The sequence below is a fragment of the Episyrphus balteatus genome, chromosome 1, assembly GCF_945859705.1.
Source record: "Episyrphus balteatus chromosome 1, idEpiBalt1.1, whole genome shotgun sequence".
In the NCBI taxonomy this organism is placed as follows: Eukaryota; Metazoa; Arthropoda; class Insecta; order Diptera; family Syrphidae; genus Episyrphus; species Episyrphus balteatus.
Genome location: NC_079134.1, coordinates 23760381 through 23786987, shown reverse-complemented (window position 1 = coordinate 23786987; position 26607 = coordinate 23760381). Strand labels below are relative to the sequence as shown.

Below are 26607 nucleotides of genomic sequence, written 5' to 3'. Positions count from 1 at the left end.
CATATATTTTATTTATATTAGAAGAATTATTTGGTTTTCTTATGACTAAGAAATATTCATTGTGGATACTGATTTTGCTAAAAAAAATCAAAAGGAAGTTTGAATTCTCAAAATAATCAATTTTTGAATTTTTATTGATCTTCAAAGTTCAATAATGTTGATCGTTTAAATACTTCATATAAGATGACAACAAATCATCCATTTTATAGCCTTGAGTTGTACAGCAAAGTAACTTCGAAGCATCAATCATGTTACCAAAACGAATGTGGAAAAACGTATTGCCCGAACTCCAAAGACTTAGCTCTGAGTATTCATACTTTTGAAGAGTTTCCTAAAAAACAAATCAAAAATATTAATTAAAAAAAAAAAACTTATAGAAAAATTCATGTTTACCTTTGTTTTTGGATCAATAATATGAAATCCCTTTAAATTAATTGCAATCAATAGAGTTTCTGGCAAACTGTGATCATTAGTTTGTTTAACCAGGAAAAATGTTGAACCAAACATCTCGAATTTTGACATTTCTTCCAAAAACATATTTTTTCCTTGAGCTTCATCTAGATTTCCAAGTTCTTGTAAAACTTTAGTTATTTCTGTCTTCCAATCGTTACTTTTTTCCAAAGCAATCACATCTACCGGCAGAAGTTTCGGTAGAACTTCATGAATTCTATGCAACGGTACCATATTTCCGCCATATTGAATGCGATATAAAATCCCAGCGATATAAGCTCCTTTTTTAGTTGATATATTGTAATATCCATGAAGATATTTTGGAACTTCTTGTGAATAATGGAAGATATAATCTGCATTAAGATCCTTTCCAGGTGTGATTGCCAACCAGAGTTTCTTCATAAAATATAACTCATATGGAAAAATGTTATTTTCGAGTGTTCGACCAGTCATGACTTCCTTCATACTTTTCATCAATTCACTGATAAAATCAAATATGTACTCATTTCCTGGAATAGAAAATGCTTTGTCGCAAATTCGAACAAATAAACTAAATCCTTCCAAGGATTTCAAATCAAAACGTTTAGCAATTATTGAACAAAGTTCGAAACCTCGAGTTGAAGATCGTATTTCAAGTTTTTCACTTGTGTCATTCGGAAAATGTATCTAAACAAATTATTGTAAGTCATTTTATAGGAATTTTTGAAAAATTTAGAAGGAAAAAAAAACTCACTTCATGATAAATTTTCGTTGAACGTTTTTGTATAGCTTCAATCTCTCGTACAAAAGGTGGATTTTTTCGTTGACCACTGGCAAGAGTTTTACGAATTCTTTTTAAACATTCCACGGCTAAAGGATGACTTCGACTTCGTAGAAATAGAAAAAGTTCTTTCAACACTAAAGAACTGGGATACATGACTCCTGTTGCAAGCCACATTAGATCCCAGCCACGTTCTTCACTGTATAGAACTCGATTATCGGTTAGTTGCTTCATAAGTTGACAATAGAGCTCATCACGAAGGTGTTCATTTTCGAGGGCTGATCCAAAGATAAGATCTGTGTCGACTGGCTGTTTGCCACGAGGAATATCACCCATATACTGAAAGAAATGGATTAATCAGGGTATTTTCTAAGAAGAAAGTTAAAAAAAAGAAGTGGACCAAAAGCGGAACCTTGTGGAACCCCTATTGAAATTATTTAAAATGAATAAAAAGTGTCCATTTACTGAAAGAAATGCATTAATAAGGCTGTTTTGTAAGAAAAAGTAAACAAAAAAAAAGTGGAGCAAAAGTGGAACCTTGTGGAACCCCGATTAAAATTATTTTAAATGAATAAAAAGTGTCCATTTACTGAAAGAAATGCATTAATAAGGCTGTTTTGTAAGAAAAAGTAAAAAAAAGAAGTGGACCAAAAGCGGAACCTTGTGGAACAACGATTAAAATTATTTAAAATGAATAAAAAGTGCCCATATACTAAAAGAAAAAGTCCATTGTAAGAAAAAGTAAAAAAAAAAAGAAGTGGACCAATAGTGGAACCTTGTGGAACCCCGAATAAAAGTGTTTCAAATGAATAAAAAGTGACCCAAAATGACTGATTTATACTTGCAGGTCTTAAAATACCTTGACTTGGAAACGGTTTCTTCATTTTCAACTTACCCCAAAGCTTTTCAAGCCTTACCTTTAAAATGGAACTAAAGATGAGCACAGATTTTTCGATCAGCTCACGATCTCTTTGAAGCTTTTTAAGTAATGGCGCTCTAATAGGATCTCCAGAATGACTCCAAAGTTCATCAAGTGTTTCAAAATAGAATGGCTCACTAAAAGAACAATTAATATCAAATTTTTCTATACAAACCTTTCATTTGAACATACCTGATGTTCGGTCGGAAATAGTATTCAGCAAATTTCTTCAAAGTATGCATTCTCTTCCGTTGTACAGTTGTATAACTCGAGATATTCAATTCCTTGTTTCTTAAATCGCTTTCCTTAAAAATCTCCAAAACCATATCCGAAGGTCTATTCAATGTTGCCACAACATAAACAGTTTCTGTTGGAAAAGCTCCTCTAACTCCATTACATTCACCTTGAGCCCAACGATTCTCCTTATCCATCACCATTTCTCCTGTAATACCTTTCTCCAAAATCACTAAATCACCTTTAACTAAACTTAAATGATCTGTAGCTCTACTAGATGGCTTATAATCTTCAACTACAATTGCATATTTTGAACGATTTTTAAGATTATCGAGTATAAAATTGATAAGATCACAAACAACTTTCGATTCGTGACACTTAAAAGTGAAGTCTTCTTTTTGAATTGTGTTAATTTGTAGTTCATCTTCATCTACTGAAAGTACTGAATGAATTTCAGGATATGATAATTCAGCTAAGATCTGTTCGAATTCATCAATGAAATAGACTCCTAAAGAATTTACAGAAATCACAAGATTATCGCTAAGAAGTCTTGGACCACTTGTTCGGAAAGCTTCGAAAAATCTCGAAAATACCATTGGCCAGGTTAAATGTGCATAAATTGCTACATCTTCTCGGGCAGAGTTTTTGGAAATATTGTTTCCAGAGTAATTGACTTTGTTAAAAACGTCGGTAATGAGGTTTTCCCAGGTATTGTAAGCTCTTTCACCAGCCGATAGAAAGTCTTTCGGAACGCAGTCATTTATCATAGTATGAAGAATCTTGAAAGAAAAGATACAGTCTTTATTAAAATTGAGACAGAAGTTGACTTATTTGGCTCACATTTGGATCAATAGTTGGACCGTATTCTATAAAGTACTGAATAGCACATAACATAGCGACGTCTTTCTCCGATTTGCACCGATACTCTCCTAAATTCAGTCCCCGAGTAACCTTGAAGAAGTTCCAATTCATAATTTTATTTCATAACAAATTTTGAGTGTACATAAGTACCTGTTTGTAGACCAAATGTGTTGCTAGTTGATCAAGCGATGGATCATACCAAGGAGAAAAAAGTTCCTTCCGAAGAAATAACTTCCACGGAGCTTTTCGTTCATCTTGACCCTGTTCCTTAGCGTATTGTTCACAATTCGAAATGGCATCCATTATGTGTTCATTTTCACAACCAAGCGACAAAGTTTTGTCAAAGAGGCTTATAACAATCGAGAAGCCGAAACTATCAGTCAGACCCATATTTTCGGCAAGCTGATCAACAGCTTCCTTAGAAGTTGAACTTGAGTCAATTTGAAGTCTTTTTGTGTTTCCATCCAGAAGAAAGAAATTCAAGGTCATCGGACAGCGTTTTCGAATGGCTTGAAGTTCAAGCCAAGATGGTGGTTGTTTTCGAGCTCCGTTCTTTAATAATAAGTTCTAAAATCTCTTATTTTCTTTAACCAATACCAAATTCTTACCTTAAGAGTTCTATCTAAAGCTTGTTCACAGAATTCAGCAAATTGTTCAGGACCACTTCGAATAAAAGTTCGAAGAAATTGTTCAAACTTTCGACTTGGTGGAACACAACCAAGACACAATGACAATAATATCCATCCTTTTGCTACTGAACTCTTATTTGGATTTCCAATAAGTTGTTTACAAAGTTGACAAAATATTTCATCTCTAAGAGAAAGAAGATAAGAAGGTTTAAAACTTACTGCAAAGTGTTATCACCTGAGTTGTGGTTTAATTATTGCATGTCCAATAATGAAATGTAACTTTTCTAATTTACTACTTGGAAGACTTAAAGTTTGATGATAGTATTCAACTTCATCGCTATTATTTAAAGCATTGCGTAAAAGTTGTGGTAACTTGGTTTTTCTTTTGAGAGTTTTATGAGTTACACGATGATGGTCAGAATTTTTGATTTCCATAGCTTCCCATTTTTGTATGTCTGTTAGACTATGACCGTTGATTTTAGTTAAGTTTGCTACAAGTCTTTCCATTATGGGAGAGTTTAGAGACTGCCGTTCGTATTGGTCTTCGAAAAATTCTTCAGTTTTTGGTTCTTCAGTGTCACCCATAAAACGAAGGATCATTATCCAAACTGCCTGTAAAGGAAAAGGTTTGAAAAAAAGTTTTGTAAGAATTGATCATTTTACAAACCTGTGCTGATATTTCATCATTAGGACGAGGATGATGTAGTAAAGACTTTTTTAATGGAAGTTTACTAAAATAACTTGTTGCTTTCGGGTTAAAGTAAGTGGCTGCAAATTTTGAAAAGTTGTAGTCTGATGTTTTCAGAACGGTATGTTTGATTTTTGGCACTCGAATTGTTTCGCCTGAGAATTTGGAATGTCTTACGTACTGCAAATAAAAAAGGAAGTTACATAAGTACACAAGATTATAATTTTTGTTAAATTGCAGCAATAAGTTTTATTAAATCTGAAATTAAGACCCCTCTTTTACAAAGGCATCACCTTAAGCAATTACATATTGGAGTCAACACAAGCTTTTAAAATGCTTATCTTTTAACTTTTTAAAATAAAGATCCCATTTTGATGAATTTTCTTTTCTTAAGCCGTATTTATGCCAAATATTTAAGAATTCTGATAGCCGGTCAAACACAGATCATATTTTTGTTAATATTGTAAAATTTTGTATTGTTTTGTTTTTTTTTTTTTTAATAAGCGTATTACTTAAAAAGTGATCTTTTTAACAAAAGAATGTTGAAAAACTCATAATAACCAGCACATTAAAAAAAAAACAAGATGATTTTTTCGGAGATTTTTTTTTTTTTTTTTTCATTCAAAAAGTAGGTAGAGGAATTTGGGGTATTTTTTTGTTGTTGGGGTTGTTTGTTTTTTTGACCTCACCAGAAATTTAGAGAAAATTTTGTTGATGTCCACATAAACATATAAGCTTTTCAATTCCCACTTTTCTGCTAATTGCAACAATTACTTAACAAGAAATTTAAAAAACATTGACTTGACCCCGAAATTGTAATTTTTGAAAACTACTGTGTAATGTGGTACACTATGTGGTCAAATGTGGTATACTATACCACTTAACCCATATAATGTTTTTTTTAGATTATTTTGAATGAAAAAAAATTAAATATTTAAATTAATTTTGATTTGAAATAAGTTATTATATAGTAAAATAAAAAAAAAGTAATAAATAATGGACAAAAGAACATTCTTGGCCTTAAGTGCAGAAATAAGAATTTTTACCTGTGGAAAAATTATTTGCCTGAAGAAAAAAACAAATAATGCATTCTTCTTTCAGCCCTATTCTGCTAATGTCTATAATTGTAATATGGTATACTATACCATAATAACCCTTAACAAGTAAACCACATTAGCCAAAACATAATAGTTGAACAAAAAATTTAATAAAATATAAAATTATTTAGAAAGTGCACAAGCACTTTCCTTTCAGTTGAAAAAAAATACTCGACTGCATCTAGTTTATACTTTTCAATATTTCTTCCAGTTGATTTGATATATTTGAGATTTAAACACGCCTGCTGCTCTTTTTGCTGTCGATTCACCTACTGGTTCAAAAATTAAAGTAAATGCATGCTTAGTTTTTGAGAAACCTGCCTATACCACATTACACAGAGAAAAATAGACCACATAAAATAGAACAAAAACAATAAGATTTCTCTATGGTTTTCATCCAAGAAGGAAACCTTATTAAAACAATCGGGTTTTCCTTATTGTTTTAAAATCTGCAAAAAAATAAAAAAAACGATGACCAGGCTGGGAATCGAACTGGAGACTTCAAATCATTAGTCGCCAACCTTACCACCTGAACCAACCTGCCATGAAAATATTGATCGCGATTTTCGTTCTAGTGCTAAGTTGCAAAAAAAATCAACTTTTCAGTCAAATTTTAATAAGATTTTCTCTTTAAAAATAATAAGAAATCTCCTTAAAAAAACCTTATTAATCCTTGATTTTAATAAGATTTCCTTATGAAATGTATGGACGGTAAAACAATATGACAATCTGTTAGTTTTTAGCGGGTCATATTTTTCTCTGTGTACCCAAGTGTATTTTCAGTAAATGGATTTTTTAACGATCGTTCAAACGAATGTCATAAATTGTACTAACCAAATTGTCAAACAAATAGTGAGTAGTTTACTTTCCTTTTATTCTACATTTAAGATTTTTGGGAAACAGCTCAAAGTTTGATTTTGTTGGACAACTTTAAAATTTTCTATGTAGCGAAGCGCCCTTAAAAAAAAAACAAAAAAAAATTTTTTCTCAAGCATAAGTCTCAGAACAATTTTATGAGTGTTTGCCCAAGCATTTACTTTAAAATATCCTCAGTTGGAATTCATAAGCTAAAAGAAAAGAAACCCTTAGGTTTTCTTAACATAACCAGTAGCTGAAGTGGACAAAACGCAAGAGCAAATGTTCACTTGAGTAAAGTTTTTACTCGAGTAACGACTCTGAATTCCGCTCTAAGTCTTTATAAAAATCCAAAAATTAACATTTTGCTTTAAATAAAATTCAAATTGACAAAATTCCTTCAATATCCAATTATTTTTTGTAACCAATAGATAAAAATAAAAAAATAAGTACTTTTTCACATCCTTTTCCGGTCATCTCTTTCGATTTTCCCATTAATTATACCAATTATCCCAAACTTCATAACTCATTTTTTGCTAATAACACTGGTCGGCAAAAATAAAAAAAAAGTCGGGAGCAAGAACTCTGTAAGATGATTTTAGTCAACTTGAGTGTGCTGAACTCAAAACTGTTTACAGATTTATTCTATCACGTCTAGTTTTTGAGCTCTACTCATTACTATTTTAGCTATAAAGTCCCAAAAATTAATTTTAACTTAATTTTTTTTTTCGCGTTTGAAATAAAAATATTATTTTTCCGTAATATTTTGCTACTTTGCGTCTTCACAGACTTCAGCAAGGCGTTTGACAAACTCTCGCATAGAATTTTGTTAAGTAAATTGCGAGCTCTTGGATTTAATGAAAACTTTGTTAAGTGGCTTCAATCTTATTTATTAAATAGATCATACTCGGTGCTTTTCAATGGTTGTCCATCAAAATACTTTTGTGTTAACTCTGGAATACCGCAAGGCAGCCATTTGGGCACTATCCTTTTTATAATATTCATAAATGACTTACCATCCGTCTTGAAACATTCGAATTGCCTTATTTATGCGGATGATGTTACAATCTTTAAAACCGTCTCTAATGTTCGTGATTGTGAAATGTTGCAATGTGACCTTAACTCATTTTTCGATTGGTGTGTTCGTAATTGTTTGTTTCTTAATGTCAACAAATGTAATTTGATGAGTTTTACGAGAAAACTATCTAAAATTCTTTCAATTATTTGTTAAATGGAGTTTCCTTGTCGAATTTAATCAAGTTTCTGTTCTTGGTGTCTTATTTGATCCTAAACTGGAGTTTAAGTTTATTGAACACATCAATTCCATAAGCAATAAAGCCAATTTGCTTCTCGGTTGGATTAAGAGAGAGTCACGTCAGTTTTCCGATCCTTTTATTGCAAAACAGCTATTTGTAACTTTTGTCAGACCCATCCTAGAGAACGCTTGTCAGGTTTGGTCACCTCATTATGAGTGTCACATAGCGAGGCTAGAACGAGTTCAAAAAAGGTTTTTGCGGTTTGCCTTAAGAGGCTTAGGATGGGACAACCCTTACAACCTCCCCCCATACATAGACTCAAACTTATTGACATGCCTTGTCTTCAGAATAGAAGGTCTTATTTATGTTTTTCGTTCATTGTAAAATTAATTAATGGGAAAATAGACTCTTTGCACCTTTTGTCTCGCATTAATTTTAATATTCCTCAACGCAATTTCAGAAATGTCAACAATAGTATATTAATCTCAAACTATCGTACCAATTACGAACGTTTTTCTCCTTTAAATGTAATGTTCAGTTTATTTAAGGTTTTCAATAATAGATTTCATAATTTATTTGACCAATCACTTAATTTATCTCCTAAATTTCAATCAAATTTTTACTCGATTTTGTAATTTATACCTAATATAATGTTATAATGTTTTGTTAAAATTTGTAAATTAATGTAAATTGAAGCTAGTATTTAGCTGTACTAAATAAATAAATAAATAAATTCGAATCAGGATTCGAAAACTGGAATTTACTTTAAATCAGCTTTAAAAAACCATAAGTTACCTTAACCATCAAGATTTTGAGATATCATACATTTCTGTACCAAATATCTTTTAGAAAAAAATAATTTTGAAAAAAAAATAATAAACATATTTAAGACAATAAAATATGGTCTTTGGAGATTGCATAACTAGTTTCGCAAAAAAAAAAATTTAACGGCGATGAAATTTAACGCCAAAAGTACCAAAAAAACGCGTTTTTGACCTGTTAATATTCAAATATTTCGAAAATTTGACGTGCCAGTGTAATTTTGATTTCGGATTCGGAATCAGCACACAAAAATCCTCTAGAACAGTATGGGTTTGGTTCAAGCTCCATTTTCGTTGCCGAACAGTGTTGTTTTTAGTTTGTTGGCTATGGCGCTTACCTTTTTGGTTTCTCCCATAGCAAACAATTTTTAGAAAAAAACTTTTGAATAGCGTTAGAGTCGGTTTAAAAAAATATATATGGGTAAGCCTACATATAAATAAACTTTATCTATAATTTTTCAAAATAAAAATTATATTTTACCGAAAAAAAATACATTTTTAAGAAAATATCAGGGTCACACTCAAAAACGTAATAAAAAAAACAAAAAAAAAAAAAAAAACAGACAGACTGAATTGCTTGCTCAATTTCATGAAAACTCTTTGTATCTTGTTGCCGATAAGATCAGCTTCCATAGCATGCCTACTTTTTGTGATGAGCCAATCTTTTAAAGAAACTATTTAAAACTTAATGGATTTTCCATTTGAGAGTAAAACAGCAGTGACTTGTCTTAAAACTACATAAGCGTTGTTAACTCGCATTTGTTTAATACTCTTACATTGACATGCTCCCTTAATATAAGACCAGGGACACAAATGTTTTATACAAATCATAAATTTCCTTTATCCTGCAACAGAATTAAGCATATGTGCGTTTTCTAATTAAACCATTCAAAAAGTGTGCATTAAAAAACCCCATATTTTCAAACATTGAAAGCATAAAACAGATCAACAGTGGGTACTACAAAGATTTCCAATCCAAAAAAACAAAACAAAAGGAATAACAACACAAAGACCAGTTTTTTTTTCTTTTCTAATTTAAGTTTTAACATATATTTCACAGTCATGAGAAATGCTATAACAATCATTTATAATTATTTAATTAAATATTTTTTTTTTTTTGTTTAGTAAAAAATAAATTATATTGCATATTTACAGGTTCAAATCACAATTTTTTTGTCACAATACACGATTCAATAAAATTTTATTTGATATAACAAGAGTGCAGTTGTTTGTATAAATAATTAAATGATTCGAGGCGTGCATTAACTAAGACTATTTATACAAAAAACACAGGCAATAAATGGGTAAAGGATTGATTGAAAAAGGATACAAAATTTAACTATTAAATATATTTTATGATTTAAAGGATGTTTAATGCGCGCCACCACCTCACAGCCTTGATTCGTATGAATATGAAGCCACAGGACGAGACAAAAGCTTACTGGGCACAGGTTTTTTGTTCAGAGCATTCTTCTCAAAAAAGTTAAGCCTATCTCTTACATTCGGTCCAGATGGCTCATCAGCTGTGTCCAAGAATCCAAATGCTTCATTAACTTCACTATCAAAATCAAAGTTATAATTCTGGTCTTCAGGAGTTTTTGGTTCTGTGTGATTGACCGAGTTGACAAAGTTCTTATTCAGTTCGTTAAGTCTTTGATTGTAATTAGCTTCAGCCTTAGCTTTCCAGTTTCGGTCGCCAGATTTTTGATATTTCTTCTCTTCCAAAATACGAAGAATTTTGATCCTCTTCAATTCTTGTTGTTTCTCTGAAGACACAGTAAGGAACTTTTTACGAACTAAATAGCCTCGGGCATGAGCTTGAAGTCTGATTACAGTTTCCCGTATCATGGTAAATTTGTATGTAAGTTGACGGGATCTAATGCAAGCTTGTAATCGATGCACACCATTTTGGATGGTTAAGAAGTTTCGTCGAAGTCGCCGACTTCGCCAATGTTTTTGAATGACTATTGCCGCATCACGATACCTATTCAAATATCGTTTGAAGAGAACTCTTCTAAAACCTCGTTGAATAAGCGTAATTGACTTGAGAATAATACGTGATCTTTCATTCTCCAAAAATGTGTCGGAAATGTACTTGAGGAAAACCTTGCGTTGGCCAAATTGATAGTCAGAGTTTGGTGGTAGTATTTCTTGACAAATTCTCTTTGCGACCGCTAAGCAATCGGTTTTATGAGGTGGTTTAATACCTGGCAAAAGAAGTCGATATCTTTCAACAAATTCAGCAAAAGTGTGTCGAATTGGGTAGCCAGCTCGGCGAATACGTGCTGTTTCCATCATGCCAGAATATCGAAGTTGACGAACACAAAGTTCACTATCAAAGTCCTAGAAAAGAAAAGAATAGTTTATTTTCATAATTTTGCTAATAACAGTTTAAATGTCTTCAAAATATAAACAGAACTTATAAGTTACTTACATTACGAGCCTTATATTCATTTGGTTTGATACAGCGAATAAAGAATGGATGACTTGAAGAAAGCGTTTTCATAAGAGCATCTAACGAATTTCGGAACTTCACTGATAAGGTTGTTTGTTTTTTCATTATATCTGTGTGTAATTCAGAAGAGAAGATTTTCAAGAGGTATTTGTTGGTAGATTTGGCAACCATTTCACGAATGTCCATACTGAATGAATCACGATTTTTCTCGAGGAATCCTGCAAAGAAAAATGAAAAAATGAATTATTATTTTAACTAATAAGAAGAAATTGTGACTGTAAATTTATTCACTTAAATCAAAGTTTTAAATGGAAACAAATTACAATTTTAGTTAGATGTTGTTAGAGCTTAAAAAAAAATGGTTCAAAAAGACCAAAAATTCTAGATTTTGAAAGTCCATAAATTTTATCCAATTTTAGCCGTTATGTGTTATGTGACCAATATGTTGGAAGATAAAGTATCTTCTTTTCTCCTTTACATATTCAATATCTATAAATGCTCAATTGATAAAATTAGACCATTTAGTAAAAACATTAAAAATTTCGTTTTTTTCTAGTTTCTAGTTTTTTTACAATCTATCAATTTTAAATTTTTTTTAAAAAGGATACACATCGATAGGAAATTTAATTATCTACAGAAAATTACTTAATAAAAATTTTCAAATTCGGCTTGCTTTTCAAGTTATAGACAAAAACTCAAAAAGTAACAGAAAAAGTTTTATAATTTATCAATAGATTTTGAAGAAAATTATCTTTTTATCTTTGCAAGAAAGTGTTCTATACATACAAAATTTTAAACTATGAGGATTCAAAAGATTTAGATTTTTTCTTTCAGTAATAAAGTTTTTTTTGCAAATTTCCTTAAAAAACGATTTTTTTAAATGTTTTAATACATTGCACTTAAACATCTGGAGTGACCCAGAAAAGTTGTTTTAGTATTTGTTACTTATTTACTCAGCTTTTAGACGATGGCTTTTATTACTCAAGGTATAGCCCGAATACTAAGTAGGCTGGAACAAACAACGACAAAAAAACTTTGAAAAATCATATCTCGAAAACGTATCCATCTTAATTTTTTTAAAGTGATTTCCGAGTCACTGAGGTCAAAGTAAGCTATAAAAAAACAATGGGATTGAGTGTCCATTTTAGCTGTAAACCAGTGTAATTGTTAACAAATATCCCATTAAGAAGATGGAAATCAATGAAATGGTTATTTCATAAGAACAATATTACGACCAAACAAATCCTGTTTATTTAGAATCCAGATCAATTATAATCCCGCTTTTTAAAATAACGCCAAATCCCGACAATCGAGTTTTTTTATAACAAAATAATAAAAAAAATAGACAAAAAATGAGTAAAACTGTAGCATTGCATACCCACAGTTGAACTAAAATTATGAAAACAGTTTTACTTTGTTGATACACGGTTAAAAATTCTGGAGTATTTTTTAATACAGCTCTTGTACAAAACATATTACATTTTAATACTTCCACAGTATTAAAATTATTTTTAATTTTTTTTTTGTATTAAATATTAATATTTAAGTATTAAGTTTACTACTTGTAATAAAAAAAATATTAGAATTTTACTAGCTTAAATTTTTACATTTTTGTATTACATTTTAATATAATTGTATTAAAATATAATACAAATTTATTGAAAACTAATATAAAAAGTATTAAATTGTAATACAAGAATATTAAATTTTAAAAAATAAAAAAAAACATGTTTGAGGTACCTTTTTAAAAAAAAATCTAAATCAAAAATTGTAAATTTTTACTAATTTAAAGCCGCTTGGTGTTTTTTCGAAGCAAAATGCATACATTGCAGATGAATTTTGATCGGCAGTAAGATTTTACATGCGACAGTTTGTGAAACATATAAAATAGAGACAATAATATCAACATTATTATATTATTTATGATTAATATTTATTTTCAGTAATGAATTTTGGAAAATAATACATTTTATTAACAATTAAATACATTTGGTATTGAGTTGAAATAATTTTGTATTATCTTTTAATAAAATTCTTATTATAAATTAAAATAAAAAGATACAATTTTAAATGCAATACTTGAAATTTAATACATTTGGTATTAAATTTTAATATGAACTGTATTATTTTTTAATACAACTATATTAAATTTTAATACACTTTGTAGGTATTAACTAAAAAACTTTATTATTTGTCATGTATGAAATTTTAATACATTTCTGGTGTAGACCTATATGTAACCCAAAAAGTATTAAAAAATACTCAAGAATTTTTAACCGTGTATGTGTGCTAAAAGTTACAAAAAAATGCAATTAGAAAAATCTTATTAATTTTTTAATTTGTTTTATTTTTTGTTTTTATAAATCAACAATTAGTTTTAAAAAAAACTAGTTTTGATTGCAAAATCGGGATGGTAAAAAACGCGACTATAAGAAACGGGATTTAAAAGAAAAAGCGGGATTAAAAAAAGCAGTTTTATAAAGAACGGGATTTAAAAAACAGGAATATAAAATGTGGGATATCAAACCCAATCCGAAAGCCAGAAATAAACGGATCTATGATAGGTACCGTTAATTAAGGTTTAAAACATATTTTTTTATTTTCAAAATAGGACCCTATTTGCCAATGTTCACAGATTTTTTTTTTTGAGAAAATCAAGTTTTTCTATTTAATCATGTTAATCATGTCTCTGAACATTAAATTTTATTTTCCCCTCTAACGAATAACCCAAAACCATTAGATTTTTTTGGAATATCGACGTTATAGAAGTTAAGTTGTAATTCTAAATCTTAATTTGTCTTCGTCTCCGCCAAACTGAGTAACGCAGCCTAGAAGCATAAGGTCTTAGAAACTTGCCTTTAAAATAAGTTTCCCAAGAGCTTCTAAATCGTACGGCCATTCAAAAATTATTAGGTATAAGCCCATAAATAAAAACTAGGACAGTCCAACTTCCCTGAAAAAGGTGTTTTTAGTGGTACATTATGTATGTATATGACATTATTTTCAGTACAAAAAGTAAAATAAGGGTCCAACAAATATGTATAAATGGGAAAAGGGTTTTTTTTTCAGAGAAAGTGAAACATTCAAATAAATAATTCTTTTTCAGGGAAGTTCTCTAAATTGTTCCTTCATTTAATCAAACATTTACAACTACATACTTTAAAATTAGTTGTCATAACCTAAGATTTTACTAAATGCGTACTATTAGTTACTTAATCCTTAACTCCCCTTAATAATGTTTTCTTGTTTTTTTCCCAAAAAACATTTTTCTGAACAATTTCAATTACCACAGAATTTTCAACTTTTAGACCTCTAAAAACATATTTAAAGGACCTTTAAAATATACATGCTAACTAAACATAACCAACTGTTAATGGATATGAAATTGAGCAAATAAAATTTGTAAAATATGCTACTTAGACATAATATAGAAATGATAGATATAAGTCAATGGTTCACTGTGGCGTATGCGTAACCTTTATTTATTATATTATTTTAATTTCAACCCATTTATTCAAAGATATATTTTTTTACTTACCACTTGGATTATACATAACAACACCAGCATAATGAACAATTCCAAACAATGGGGTCTGTGAGGACTTTGGTTTTATATAAATACTTCTTGAGCCATGAGTAGAATGTAGTTTTTCAAGCAATGTTGCATCGGTTCCTGAAGAAAGATTTGTTTAAATTTCTAAAATTTTCATTACAAACAAAATAACACCTACCTTTAGGAAATATAGATTCTTCATCAATCAATGACATAACATTTACTGATTTAATTGCAATCAAATCAAGAATTTCTTGATTATCCTTGAAAGCAATATTTTCCCAATCAATACCATCAGCTGCATATTCAGCTTGTTCCATCTTTAACAAATTAAAAAAAAAAATTATTTGCAAAATTGAAAACTTTTTGAACAAATTTTCTATCCTACCTTAAAAATATGCTGCACAAAAAACTGTTGAAGATTTTCATTTGCATAATTTATACAAAGTTGTTCAAAACTATTCGTGGGGAAGTTCTCAAATCCAAAGATATCCAATACTCCAATTGATTTCATTCGTTTTGTATCCTTATCCTTGTCGATTGTCTCATTTATACAATCTATAATTCTAGTGAATATTTTTCCATAAAGTGACTTTGCAAATGCATCCCTCCCCTCCATCGCTATATCCTTTGAAATTGAAGTTACCACCTTATCGCCATGGACATAGATAGTTTTCCTAGTTAAAGCATCACAAAACGATGTTGTCGAAACACCCAAGAAATTTGCAATTCTTGCTGCATTTACTCTATCGTGGATTTCCGACGAGTCAATATTATTTACGACAGTTTTCTCAAACCTCAAATTACCCAAATGCAAAATTGCGGCCAAAAGAGAAAAAATCTGCCAAACTTCGTCGGGTTTAAATGAGAGCACTTGCAAAGCTGATCGAATATCAGCAAATGATTTGGCCTCATTCTTTCCTTCCAACGTTAAACACCCACCTTGCGATAGGTAATGGTATTTTCCGGCATCTTGAAGTTCAAGACGCTTTTTCTCATCTTTACTCAAGCCTGCTAGCATGCAATAGAAAATATGATAGTTCCTTTCATCTTTGCTCTGAGAAACTATTCTCGAGGTCTCAAGCAAATACTGTTCAATCTGGGCACCCTTGATAACCCCTGTATCACTAAACCTTATATCAATGTATTTGCCAAATCTCGAAGAGTTATCATTCCTCACGGTCTTGGCATTGCCAAAAGCCTCCATAATTGGATTCGCCTCGATAATCTGCTGCTCAATCCATGAATGCTTGCCACTGATTGCAGCCAAATATTGCATTATCAACTTTGTACTTTCCGTCTTGCCGGCTCCCGATTCGCCGCTTATCACAACGCATTGATTCATCGATTCTCGCCTCATTTGCTGAAAAGCATTATCACTTATCGCAAATATATGCGGCGGCAATTCGCCCAACTTGCGGCCGCGATAAAGTGCTATCTCGCGATTTGTGTAAATTGATAGAACTTCATACGGATTAATGGCAACCAACATGGCACCTGTGTAGGTCTAAAAAGAGTACACATAAAAATAGTAAATGATGTTTTTTAATGAGTCAGCAATTAAAAGTGAGTCATATTTGATAAGTCATAGTCAAGAGTGTATGAATTTATAACTTACGTACATAAATTTGTTTGTTTTTGTAACGAATATACAAATTACGTAGAATAGCGTATTCTTGCAAATCACCCAGTGTTATCATATCTTCGACGCCATTTTGGGATGATAAGTGCATGCCCTTGAGTATTTGTGATGAGGGTATCCAAAATTGACGGCCTTCATCGTCACAAACAAATGTTTTTTCTTTATCTGTTCGAATTATTCGGGCTGCCGTGGGTACGGCGAATTCGTCTTTTTTTGATGGGTTGATCCAGACATATTCGCCCTAAAAATACAAAAAAGTAAAATAAGTTAACAAATTGATAAGGTTCCATAATCTGCTTTTATATTTGACAATGTCTCTTCAGTTCTTTAAAATTAAATATTTAGAAAAAAAAAAGGTAGATATTTCCCAGTTACTGACACCATTTCTCTTTATTATACCATTTAAGGTAAAACACCTTATCCTAGCTTGTAAAATTCGAACGCATTGCTATTTCATGCAATTTTTAGATCAATTTAAATTTTTCACAGTTTTGGGCTGTTGATTCATGCATTGAAAATCATCAAAAGTATTTTCAATCCATTTTCAATCTCTACCAGTGCTAGAGGTCGAAAATTAATGATTTTTCAAAAACAAAAAAGAAGCTTAATATGCTTTTGAAAAAGAGGTTAATACTTTAAGTTTTCTTTGGTAAAAAAAATAGTGATTGTTAAAATTAAAGAGGAAATTTGTAATGATTTTCAAAAAAAAAGGAAGCTTTTGTATACACTTGAACTCAAAAAAGAGCATTAGGTCAAATTTCGAACTCCTTTTTGTAGAAAATTATCCTTAGAAAATTCTATTTCACATATATTTTGTTTTTGATTAAAAAAAAAAATATGAACAATTGGGAACAAAAATTTAAATGTTGAGATGACTTGTCCCAAATTCGCAGGTCTTATCTATATGATAAAAAATTCATCTAAACGAAAAAATGATTTAATTAATTTGGGTAATAATGGAATTTCTATGCTTTCAGAGATGTAGAAAAACTGGCGATTGGAAACACATTTTAGGTGTGCACCAAATCGATAGCAAATTTTATTTCGGAAAAAAATGAATTTATTCTGTTCTTAACTGATGATTCAATTTTAGCTTTTTTTCAAAATTCATATTGAGGAAAAGGTGTTTTTTTTGTAATACTAGAATTTGTTATTATCTGACTGCTTTTTTGTAACCTTACCACTCAATTGAAAACGATGATAGATAGAATATATTTTTAGGAACAAATATCATTTTTATTTGCCTAAACAAAAAAATCCCAAATAAATGCATTTTTCTACACATCTCGTCGAATAAACGAGGTAAGGTATAGTGATAGGGTTGGGGTCAAAATTCTGCCGGGGTCAAAATTCTTTTGTCAAAATTCTGCTTTCAAAATTCTGCTTTACAAAATTCTGCTTTCCAAATTCTGCTTTTCAAAATTCTGTTTTTCAAAATTCTGTTTTTCAAAATTCTGCTTTTCATAATTCTGCTTTTCAAAATTCTGCAAAAAATTAAAAAAGGGTTTGGAAAATGTTAAAAAGCGCGCGCTTTTTAACATTTTCCAAACCCTTTTTTAATTTTTTGCAGAATTCTGTAAAATCATCTTTTTGAAAAATTATCTGCTTATTTGATTACTTACCTACATAATTTGTCATTTTTTAAATGCGAATTAATTTTTGTTTTATAAATGAATAAATTTGAAAATATTAAGAAAAGGTTTTTAATATTAAACATTTCCGAAAATAACTAAAAATTTATTAATTTATCAAATAAAGATGAATATTCAAATTTTGAATAAGAAAAGGAATGTACAACATCGGTTCCAATTAGTATACATATTTTATTTGAAAGAAAGTCAGTATATGCATTTAAAAAAATATTTGCGACACTTAAATAAAAAAATTTAGGAAAGTACCAATGTTGAATTACATTAATGAGGTGTATTTTTCTTTAGCCAGCGCATATGCTATAAAAAAAAAAACAGAATTAGCAGAATTTTTTTGTTCAAATATAATGCTGGCAGAATTTTGAAAAGCAGAATTTTAAAAAGCAGAATTTTGAAAAACAGAATAAAAAAAAAGCAGAATTTTGAAAAACAGAATTTTCGCTGAAAAAGCAGAATTTTGAAAAGCAGAATTTTGAAGCCAGAATTTTGACCCGATCCCATAGTGAAAATCTGGTTTCAAGCATTTGAGATAAGCCCTTATCGATCCATATAAATAAATACAGACAGTGGCTATGAGCACAAGATCAAATGATGGTTTGAATAGAGTTTTTGAAAATTAAATTTTCATTAAAAAAGAGGTTGTCTGTAAAGCCGGTTTACGGACGATGATTTTACGTGATAACGTCGTCAGAAAACAGGTTGTGTGCTTTTGTTTAAAATGAGTCAATTGAAGCGTTTACTTATTTCAAACAATCATAATTTACTAGAAAAAGCTAAAAAAAAAAATACCTTTTTTATTTTCTCATTATATTAATTTTTTTTATTTTAAAAGCTTACAAAAAAAATTATGCAATTTAAAAGTCAAGTATTTCTTCTTAAGAATAAAACCATTTTTAAATTTTTACAATGCGCACTTTTTGCGCATTATTGAAAACAATCATTTTTCATCTTCTCACGTCATAATTCCATTTTTTTCCCTGACAACCTATAAAACATTTTATACCATCTGGAAGCTTATTGTCTTAGCTCAAAATATATAATATATCGATCAGGTCTATGAGACATCTACAAAAAGAACTAGAATTTTTTGAACTCGATCAAATTTCATTAAAAAAGCAAAAAAAACATTTATTTTTATGTTCTCAGGCTATGGAATCAATTTTTTTGTTTGACAACCTATAAAAAATATATACCATGTAAAAGCTTATTATTTCACCTTTCATATGACGTATCAATCTCATTTCAAAGATGCTTACAAGAGAAGTTAGAATTTTTTAAATCAACCATGTCGAATTTCCAGACTGAGATTACGGTACTTCCCACACTGGTGGCTGTTCGGGGGGCAACAGATCTGTACTGGTGTTTTGAGGTTTTTCGCAAGTTTCTTGATTTAACATTGTGTAGCTTGTAGTTAGTCTATCGATATGTGTGATATACCAAATGAAAGGTAATTGTATCAGGATGCTCATTAAATTTTAATAAAATTTTTATCTGCTCTTGGTCAAAAGTTAGAACCTGTTGAATTCTAAAATTTTATTTTACCGTTATCTCAAAATTGTGTAAACGAAAGTGAGTGAAACACACATATAGTCGTAGTCATGGTCTATCATTACTCCATATACTTTATTCCTGTATCTATTAAAGAAAAAAAGATAAAAATAAAAAACGATGAAAATCGGTTAAAAACGGTAAAAAAAACATGTTTTTTAAAAACTTGTTTCTTCCGTTTTTCAGTCAAAACTCACTAAACAATTCCAAGTTTTTGCACATGTATGCATAAAGCCAAAACATGTGCTATAAATTTGAGATTTTTTGAACGCTCCAAAAAAAAGCTAAAAATCAAAAATTACCCAAAAATACCCCTAAAAAACAAGGTTTTTTTTTCAAAAATTCATAATTCGAAACGCAGAGTGTTGGAAAAAAAAAATACGTATCAGACGCCTTATTTTTTTTCCCTCGTCTTTCACTTGACATCTTTAGAATTGTCAACAAAAATTTCCTTTACAAAAAATCATCATTTTGTCATAGCCCCAATACGTCTACAACGTTCAAACAAAACGTTAAAGATTAGTTTCAAAATTTTTTTGAATTTTTTCTTAAATGCATTTATTCTTAAATTAATCTCATCTATCTATAGCAAAAAAATCAATTCTCTACGACTTCGCGCTTAGATTTTAGCCCAAATTTCTTCTTTCCGTTTTACCCCTGTTTACCCTATTAAATGACGGAATTTTTAAAAATCCTTCATTTGGATTAAGCTTTATGTTATTATCTTTCAAATAAGCTATAGAAGATTTTTGTATCTCTAATAGTTTATTTTTAATTGAAATTTTTGCCGCACTGCGAAAGTGCGAGAGAAAGTGGCGTCACTTTTTTGTGGTGGCTGCCATGGTTCATCGATTTATAAGACGTTATCACGTCAAAAATAAATATCGACCTGTTTTGTAATTTTTGTAAAATTTTAATCGTATAAATTTTTTTTTTCTTGAAGTAGTCAACTTGATTCGTTAACGAAAATATCAGAACTCAAAGAAACGCTTCTCTGACCAATTTAAGTAACATTTTCAAACATAATTGGCCATATTCATAGACATTGTCTTAGCTGCTTCTAAGAAAGACTGGAGTTTATCCTATTCAAATAAATAAAATTGGATAAACCCCAGTCTAAGATAAACTGGGGTCTAAAACATTTTTTTTTTTTTTTTAATTTTGATTCAGTTATGCTATTAAAAGTGGAGAAAAGTCTTTATCCCATTTTTAAATTCTTTACAAGCATTATTTTTTATATCGACTCTGTCTCAAACATATTCTACGGCAAAATTTCATTTTTGAAATGCATAAATATAAAATTTAAATATAAATACAAAAAAAGTACGTATACGCCATAGTGAATATAGATATTTTGATGTGCAGTTTTTGAACCCATATTATATTAAATGCTTTTGAGCATATATGAAACAAAAGCCTACAAATTTGAATTTGAACTTTTTACTTATTGAATTGATAGTATGAAGAAATAGGAATCTTTGTCCTTTCAGTTCAGAAAATATGTTATTTTGTTTTAAAGAGTTATATGGTTATGGCCCAATAACCATTCTAAATTAAAGAACTCGGTGTTGAGTATTCTGTATTTGGTGATTTTTGATTTTATGAAAAGCTTGTATTTATTTGTAACACAAAGTATAACTAATGTCAAAAAAATTTCAAGATTTAAAATTCGGTATCGTTACATTAGTAACGGTTCTCGGACATTAAGAGGAAAAAAAACGCTTCCTTTCAAAAAAGTTTTATATTTGGTATCTATCAGTTATTGAATTAATTTTGAGTTAGTTTTTTGGCAATTGCGAAATTGAACAATAATTTCTGATAAAATTTTAGATATCAAAATTTGTTCTAATTTAACAGAACACAAAATGTAATACAAATATTTTCGAGTTATAAAATAATCACATTGACAAAAAAAAACTTAAATTTTATTAGTTTATTGATTGTTTGAAGTTTTTTTTTTTTAATTATTATCAAATCATATAGTTTTATGGATTTCTATTATTTGATTTAATTACTTGACAAAGGAAAACTTTTGTTTGCAAAAAGTATTTGTTTTTAATCAATGTTTGATTAAATATAAGAAAAAAGTAAATGCTACCTCAAAACTATTTTGTTAAGTAAGCATGACTGTAATAAATCTTAAAGTCGTAAGTGATTAATTTCTGTTATAAGATTTGGTTAAAATAAACAATAACAAATAGCTCAACAAAACACAAATAAATGTCTGAATCATCTGTTTTTTATGATCCTAATCACATATTTGTCATTTTTATTGTAGATCTCTTAGTTGGTACATTTTTTTTTATCGAAGTTTCTCTGATATCAAATTAATGTCCAAAAACAAACTTTTCACTATCGAAATATTTGTTTTTTTTTTTTTTTAAGCAGTAGTAACGCAACTGGACGAAATTCTAAACAATATTTGTAAATATATGTAAGCATGAAGCGATTGCTAACGATTGTCTGGTTCAAAACGATTTACACAGAAATTATAAATTATAATATTTTCCACATTTGACAGTTAAACGAAAAATTTTTGAACTTGTCTGACCGATAGACAGTTTTCATACAAAACAGCCAATCAAAAATAAAAGATAAGACAAATAAATCCATTGTTTTTTTTATACTTTAAGTAAAAACAAATTATTTCATCAAATTCATTAAAAGAACGCAATCGCTTTGTTAATTTTTTATCTTGATGAATTTGATAAAAGGGAACATTTAGCGTGTGGTCAGTATAATCATTTCTTTACAAATTTATATAGAAAATGTATATTTAGTTCTTTAAATTAAAAAAATAAACTTTCAGCACTTCTAGAAAAAGTGTAGACACAATTCAATAATAGAGTAAAATTTGGATGACGGTATAATGCATATCTTTGAAAGATCTTACAATTTAGATTTTAATTAACCTTAAAAGCTAATCATAAAAATGTGATTAACATTTTATCAATTGTGGGTTGTTGTTTAGATTTAAAAGTCATTGATTTGGTTTAAGTTATCATTTAACAGTAAGATCTTGTTTTGCTTTGTAATCTATTTCCTCAATGGCTTAAACAAAACTAAATATTTGAAAAAAAAAACTCTTTATGTGCAGGCTAAATTGAATTTTATTTTGAAATATTATTAAATTATTGCTGCGTTAATCTCGTAACAAGGATTTTGATTTAGATTGGTTTGCAAGTGTAATTATTGTTTTTTAATATAAAAAAATATTAAGTTGTGTCTATATAAATAAAAAAAAAAACAAATTCAGTTAGTAGGTTCATATCATAACAAAACTGTTTTATAATTATGCAATTATGCAATAATAATGGATATGAAAACCTTCATGCAAAATTTGGTTCCTCTACCATAACTTTTAAGGGTTTTTCGGTAATAAGTTCGCTACTGTTATAATAATATGGGTTGACAGATGAAAAACTGGTATAACTTTTTTCAGAGACGTCAGATTGTCTTGATTTTAGATTTTTTGGCATCAGCATTAAAAAATACCTCGAAGACATGTATCACATGTGTATATAATACCATTGTCTATTATTGCTAATTTTGAAAATCTCCTTTCGCGCTTTGACCTTGAAAATCGCGACTCGCGGACATTAGATTTTTCTAGACTTTTGAGGTATGTTATAGAATGCCAAAACGAAGATATTGAGCAAACAAAATTTCTATTAGCATTCATTCCGAGATTTACCCCTTTTTTCACCTTATTTTACTGTATTATAAGTTTTTTTTTCGTATTGGTCATATGGCAGGTACCGTTAGCTCAAAAAACATTACTACCAATTTTGAACTTAATTGCTAAAGGGTTTGGGCTGTAGCATACAAATGTTTGGATATACTAACCGCATAGGTAACACTTATTATTTCAATCCATTATTTTTTTTTTCTACTACACTGAAACACTGGTCTGCAAGGAAATCCTCCTTTAAATAAAATAATACTTTTCTAAAGGATTTTTGTATGCTGATTCCGTATCCGAGGTCAGAACTGATCTAGCACGTCACGTTTTTTAGATATTCCCGTTAGAAAATCTCAAAAACACATTTGTTTGCTGTTTTCGAAGAAATATTTTGGCATACTGTAATATTTTTCAATTAAAATTGTTACGGTTTATAAAAGAACTTATTTTTTTCTTTCACATTCAGTTTCAATCTTCTCAATATCTCTTTTCTTCTCCGAGATATTTTAATTTAAGTAAGTTTAGTAGGTTTGGCATATCTTATCATAAAAAAAACGATCTCTAAAAATTAATATATCTTTCTCCCTAGAACAAAAATATACTTTTCTAATGAACTTTAGTGTGCTGATTTTGAATCCGAACTCAAAAAATTTCGGTCAGCTGTGGTTTGGAGATATAGTGGTTTTTATTGAGATTTTCTAAGAACTAGATTTTGTGATACTTTAATGCGAATATCTTAAAATCCTCACGTAATAGAATTTTTTGACATCGGATTCTAACTCAGCACATCAAAAACTATAAGAAAAGTATACTTTTGTTTCTAGGAGAAACAAATCTGAAGCTTTACAAGGCAGTTTATCGAATGGTTTATTACAAATAAGATATTTCTAAATAGATAAATAGTATATAAAATTACAAAACACGTACAAATTTAGTTTAATGTATTTTATTATGGTTTTCTTTACATATTTTTCTTTCCCTTATTTTAGGGGTTTTTGTTCATGTTGGATTTACTAAAAAGTAAAGAATTTCGGTTTTTCTGCTTTTTTTATAAATCAGTATTTTAAAATATGAGTAAACATTAATGTAAAAGGACATATTTGGTGTCAATCGATAGGCCATATTACGAGGAATAAGTCCTCCAAATTTGAGCTCAATTCTATAAATAGTAAATAGTAAATCTAAAAGGTTGATTTTTTAGAAACTACCCACATTTTTCAAAAATCATTTTTACAAAAATGGTACCTGATAGAATTTTTCTGAAACCAGATTTAGATTCAGGAAAGTCTAATCTTTCATAATATCAAAAAATTACTTGAAGGAGAAAAAAAAAAGTTAAATTTTGCAGACCAGTGAAACCAGTTACATCAGTGATATTTATTTTATTTTAAAGCTTATTTTTTTAAATCAAAGAGGCATAAGAGGAGAAGGTTTAAGGCAAAAAAAAATTTAAGATTTTATATGGTAAATAGGGGTAACACGACATTGAAAAAAGAGGCTATTTTCTAAACGGTAAGTCGTTAAGAGTTGACTTTTTTTTAAATGATACCTAGATAAATTTATTCAATAGTTAAAAAAGGTATTGGACAAATTCAAAAAAATTTCAGAACCAAGTAATGAAGGTTTTTTTTGCAGTTATAGACCTTCGATAAAAGACTAATTACAGTACGCAAAATTTTGCACAGAAATTTGAGTTACACCATTAGAAAGATATTAAAAAAAAAATTAGGGGTCTAATACAAATTTTTTTTCATAGGCCCTGTATTTTGAAATCCAAATTTTTGAAAAACAACTAATTTTTAGGGACATTTTTGAGTAGTCTTTTATTTTTTTGGAATTTTTGAAAGTCTGCAAAACTTAAATCTCAAACTTATAGGAAATATAGGTTTTAATCATGCGCATGAATGAGTATTTGGCATAGGCCACTTTTGCTAAAAGTTTAAAAGTGAATATTTTTAAACTCATTTTATGAACTTTTCGAGTTTTGATCCTCTTTATCATTTGAAAATTAACTAATTACAAAGTCGAAAATTAGAAATAAATACAAGAAATGGCGGAACGAAGTCCGCCGGGTCAGCTAGTTACTGTATAAATTATGAATAAATGCAAAAAATTTTCACCTTAACCACACATTGTCATGTCTTGATAACTAAATTATTAAAATCTTGAAATATTTAAGTCTTTAGTTATCCATATTAGTGTATAGTTGAATGACGTTCAATTGTCTATCAAATTCTACTGCTTAAGAATCCGAGTAAATTAAACAAAAAATTATAAATTATAAATTCTAAATATCAATTAAATGTCCATATCAAAACTGGAACGAAATTGTTGTTGATAGTAGATAGTTTTGTATACGTATCTATCACCTTTAATGATGTGTAATATCCACTTGTCCATAAAATAAACAAAAACCTTTTGTTATCATTTCAAATTTCCCTTCTTATAGCATTTCCCATTTATTTTCTGTCCAAATATTTACCTAACTTATCTAGATATTGATCGTAAATAAAAAAATAAAAAAAAAAACATCAAACTGTCACAATCCACTTAGTGCAATCACAAGCGCACTTGAATGTGTCGACCTGCAAAACTCAGTAACTTTTATTACTTCCTTCTTAAAGATTATAGGTAAAATGTGGTGTTTAGATTTGATGATTCACATTACAGGAACTACTTTTGAAGTTAGAATTATTTTGATCAACCATAAAACGATTAAATTCCATCACTACTATGTAGTGTTTAATACCAACTGCGTAGTATATTTTGATACTATTTTCCCAAACTTCGATGTCAACACTTACGTGATCGGTTTTGTTAAAATTTGACATTTTTGTATCCACTTTGATCGATGAATGATGAAATTTGCACACACTCTATGGATTTTCTTTTTTTTTTCAATTTTGGATTTTGGACTTTTCTAATTTGTCATACTTTTTTTTACACTAAAACACTCGATCACTTTTAACAACAATTTTGATCCGTTTTTTGTTTTTTTTTTCTTTTAAATTTTGTTTCAAATTTTCAACGTCTTCACCGACCGAAGCTAAAGGTGCGAATAAATTTTGAACTATCGCTAAATTCCATATTGGCTTGATAAATTTATAACTTCAAACAAAAAAAACGTTTATCAGTCTCATATCAGTTTACTGATAGGAGGGCTTGAGAGGTAGTGCTATCGGAATATTAGACACATTTTTTGATAACAAATGTTTTTTTTTTTTGAGAAAAAGGGTGCTTTATATCTAAGCAAATTTTAGAGAATCAAAAGCATATAGAAGGACTATATTTGTTTGAAAAAAAAAATTATGGTTCATTATGTTAATTAGTTTGGTAGCACTGTATTTACATGCTTAATATTTTGAAACACTTCTATATAATTTTTTAATAGAGGTTTTTAAGCACAGTACAACGTTCGGAAGATATTACATTATTATGTGTATACTGTGGTTTTTAAGTACCTAATTTTTTTTAAATTTCTAAGTTACAACTTGTTCTTAAAACTGAA

At 29.2% G+C, this 26607-nt stretch overlaps 1 protein-coding gene across 2 annotated transcripts; it reads right to left on the bottom strand.

Annotated features, from left to right (window-relative positions):
* Positions 1–98: 98 nt before the first annotated feature.
* Positions 99–26313, bottom strand: LOC129905122 (unconventional myosin-VIIa-like). Of its 2 annotated transcripts, XM_055980512.1 has the most exons (17): positions 25904–26313; positions 16201–16461; positions 14967–16085; positions 14757–14898; positions 14564–14698; positions 11005–11243; positions 10071–10913; positions 4521–4721; positions 4089–4465; positions 3833–4037; positions 3375–3776; positions 3204–3314; positions 2322–3142; positions 2128–2266; positions 1184–1549; positions 394–1116; positions 99–331 (listed from the first exon to the last, which is right to left on the bottom strand). In XM_055980512.1, exons 1-17 carry the CDS (start codon positions 25928–25930, stop codon positions 149–151), a joined length of 6294 nt encoding a protein of 2097 aa, XP_055836487.1. In that variant the 5' UTR covers positions 25931–26313; the 3' UTR covers positions 99–148. The 2 variants fall into 2 exon arrangements, with proteins under 2 accessions (XP_055836487.1, XP_055836486.1); XM_055980511.1 differs by lacking the exons at positions 99–331; positions 394–1116; positions 1184–1549; ... (3 more) ...; positions 3375–3776; positions 3833–4037 and having other exon boundaries at positions 4438–4461; positions 25904–26301.
* Between the last annotated feature and the right edge of the window lie 294 nt (positions 26314–26607).